General features: G+C 39.1%; 1 protein-coding gene across 4 annotated transcripts in view; it reads left to right on the forward strand.

The window, feature by feature from the left end:
• The window catches only part of gria2b (glutamate receptor, ionotropic, AMPA 2b), a 53,012-nt gene extending 49,617 nt beyond the window's left edge, over positions 1-3,395 (forward strand). For 2 of the 4 annotated variants that reach the window (XM_056439388.1, XM_056439391.1), the window contains exons 15-16: positions 568-702; positions 1,341-3,395. In XM_056439388.1, coding sequence (XP_056295363.1) covers positions 568-702; positions 1,341-1,505 — 300 coding nt within the window. In that variant the 3' untranslated portion in view covers positions 1,506-3,395. Of the gene's footprint in view, positions 1-567; positions 817-1,340 lie in introns of those variants that run through there. The other 2 variants (XM_056439389.1, XM_056439390.1) reach the window with 2 other exon arrangements.
• Positions 3,396-3,789: the final 394 nt, after the last annotated feature.

A 3,789-nucleotide genomic window follows, 5' to 3' on the forward strand; every position in this document is an offset into this window, starting at 1 on the left:
TAGAAGCTCACGAAAACCCACCGTACTGTATGTGTCCGACCCCAATTGGTTTATTCCTAAGCTGTGTTCCTTCTTGTCTCTGTCTATAAGTAACGTTCTTTGAGCACGTTTGTAACAGCTTAGCCCTTTGTAACGGGCAGCCCGTGTACATGGTCCTTGTACAGTGCAAATTTCAAAATATAGATCCACAACACATAGACTGTATAACATATGCGCTGCATACAAACTGCTGCTGCATTTCACGACGATTACAGTACTAACCTTATCCCAGCACATTGCATCAAATTTACCCAAAATGGAAAGAAGAAAAAAAAAAAACACCTGTGTGTTATGTCTTGTTATTTAATGTGCTTTATAGATATTATTGGCTGTCTAAAAAAATAACTGTATTACCATTATGAAATATCGTGGTGCATTTTTTTGTGTTCTTTTTTAGTTCTTCGTCGTGGTTGTGACTTGTTTTATATTCATGTGCATTTAAATAATTTATTTTGTAAAAATATTTCAACAATGCTGCCCCGCCCGATGTCGCCCCGCTGACCTCTGTCTCGTGTCGCACTTCCGCAGGAGAAGACGAGCGCCCTCAGCCTGAGCAACGTGGCTGGGGTCTTCTACATTCTGGTCGGAGGACTCGGTCTGGCCATGCTGGTGGCCTTGATCGAGTTCTGTTACAAGTCCCGAGCCGAGGCGAAACGAATGAAGGTGGCAAAGAATGCACAGACTATTAACCCAACTTCCTCGCAGAATTCACAGAATTTTGCCACTTATAAGGAAGGTTACAACGTATATGGGATCGAAAGTGTAAAAATTTAGGGGGTAGGGAACGAGGTTTTCATAAATTCCCCCCGAATGCACGCTTTTTTTGGCTCCATCCGTTCCATCCTTCAGTGTTAGTGAATGACGAGGTTGGCCAAGGGATCGTGTGTGCTGGTGATTTATGATTTAATGAGAGAAAGAGATAAACCCCTTTTTACAGATTAAAACCGTGTTTGTCCATTTAAGTTTCCCTGCTATTTGAAACCGTTTTCATGTATGACTGTTGGCGGCCATGCTTGTTAATACCTCTGTCCCAGTAACACATTTCAACAGTAATGCTTGCGATGACCATGCTTAAGCCTTTACATGATCATTTAAACCGTGCGTCGTGTAACTACCCCATCGAGATCACGTTGAGTTCTCATCTGCATTCTCGTGTTTTTGAACATTTGTAATATTCTAATCTTACAGATGTGGAGAAAGCCCTAACCTAACATGTGACCTCCTTGTTTGTGTATGGGATTCTTGTGTGTGTGTGTGTGTGTGTGTGTGTTTGTGCGTCTACGTGACCTGTGTGTGTTTAGATGACCTTTGGGGACGCCATGAGGAACAAAGCGAGACTTTCCGTCACTGGGAGTACTGGGGAGAATGGTCGGGTGATGACTCCAGAGTTTCCTAAAGCTGTCCACGCCGTCCCGTACGCGAGACCCGACATGGGACTAAACGGCAGCCTGACAGATCTGTCCTGATCAATGAGAAACTTCTGAGTGCCTTACAATGGTTTCAATAGAGCGATTTTTTTGGTTGTTTTTTCTTCTTCTATCCTTCCCTCCCTCCTGCTGTTTTTTGTTTCCTGTTTCTGTCTGGTGAAAAAAGGAAAGCTAGGAGATGGAGGCTTCATTTTGTGTCTCACAAAGACTTGTATTGTTGCTCTCTGTCTCTATTTCTCACCGTATAAAACACCTCTCTCTCTCTCTCTCGTACGCGGGGTGGAATTACATCTCGGAATTTAAAAGGAAGGCTCTTTTTTTCTTTTTTTCTGAACTGATGACACCACGCTTTTCCTATCTTAACTGCCTGGACCGGACCGAGATGGAAACGAGGGCTTGATTGACGGCAGCGGGTTGCTTCTGAGGGTCAGAGATTCAGTCATCTCAACTGTGTGAGTGTGTGTGTGCGTGTGTGTGTGTGTGGAGAGCGTGGGGTTGTGACACACCGTTTCCGTAGCCACCACCGCCAAACAGGATTTTCAAGCACACTTGATATCAAACTACATTCTAAAAAAAAATCCCCTTTTTTTTTCAAGAAAAAATAATCGGAGAAAATGTTTATTGAAAAAAAATTATTTGTATGTATTTTCACAAAATAGCTTTTAAATAAACTTGCTTACATACTTGGTTGGATATAAACATCTCAATGTGTGAGTATTAAGACGGAAAAGAAAAATACTAAACAGCTTCTAGTTCCATATTTTTAAAGCCAAATACATTGCATATGGGGCTGAGATGTTAAAATCATGTAATTAATTCCTACTCTAAACTCTCCTGTATATTTTATTCTTTAACATTTGGTGTTGATATGACATATATGTCAATGCTTGACATTTGGAATCAATCCTATGTTTTTCTTGGAGTCGGCGCAGCGGTTTCGTTTTCTACTCCCGTTTCCTCGTTTGCTTCAGCGCTTTTGTTTGTGTTTTTTTCTGATGACGACCAGACTCCTTAATCGACCTGTTTAATGCAACAAATATCTTTAAAGTACGGTCTGGTGTTATCGCGTCGCATTTTGGAGGCGACATCAAAAAGAGGCATCGCCATCCACCGAGTTTCAGTGGCGGTTTTGAAAATGCCAAATAAGTAAGAGTGCCAAAATTCTAGTGCCAGTAGACATGAATATAGTCTTAATATAATCAATTGCTGTCATCTCGGTGAATGTAAACGAAACATTCTGTAACTTTTGTAACTAGGTGTACAGTTGGTGGCATTGACAGTGCTAATACGATAGCCTTTACGCTTTGTTTTCCAGTCACCACGTGTTTTTTGCATTGATCTGACAATAAAGTAGCACCAGTTGCATGTTGTTGCCGCGGATATGACATACATTTAATCTCATTACTGCCAAAACACGCGTTTTCATTTTTAATGTTGGAAGTTGTGAGGTTAATTGTTTGAAATTGGAAATACAATGTTAGACATATATACAATATATACATATATACATATATTTTATACAATATGAAAAAAAGTATAGCCCCTCGAAGCTACTCGGCTTCCGTTAAATACAAAATGTGGTGACTTGTTCAGAAAATACAGGATTTTTTTTTTCAGTGATTGTTTTTTTCAATTTTACTGACACACTTTAGACGGACACACACCTCGACTTACGAAACACTTATTTCATTTATCTTCTTTTCTGAAACTGACCTACAAAGACGCCTCCACTGCAGCACAAAGGGAGGTAAAGTGTATTATTATAATCACTGTTGTTTTTGTAATCAACAATAGAAACATATACCGTAGTCGCTTATCAGTTTCATGGCATATCCAGGATATTCTCACTGACATTTTGTATATGGAATGTGTGCTAACTTGAATATTTTTTGGGACTCTTTCTAAATAAAAGTGGCTGATCTCTTGTTATCTCAGCGTGTGTCATTTATTCAGGACGAGTGGCGGTTGATCCTGAAGACGGCTCACAGATCGAGGGACGGATAGTTTTTGCCGGCAATGAAATGTCATAAAGTTCTCGGTTGAGGTAAAGAGGTTTACAGAATATTAGTATATTTATTTTAATGTTTAATAATTTACTTAAGAATTCAAATTAATTCAAATATATATATTTCTTTCTAAATCGGGAACACTACTTTATAGTATTTCTGCAGGTCAATGTATTGTTTTCCTATTTTCTATGAATGATACTCTCGTAATTTCACATGAAAAGAAATGCGTGAATGAAATAAAAGATTTTTTAAATTTATTTAAAAACAACAACAGCTGGAAAAGCCAGCAAATAAAAACTTCACATCAATTCTGA

The sequence above is a fragment of the Pseudoliparis swirei genome, chromosome 19 (genome assembly GCF_029220125.1).
Source record: "Pseudoliparis swirei isolate HS2019 ecotype Mariana Trench chromosome 19, NWPU_hadal_v1, whole genome shotgun sequence".
Lineage (NCBI taxonomy): Eukaryota > Metazoa > Chordata > Actinopteri > Perciformes > Liparidae > Pseudoliparis > Pseudoliparis swirei.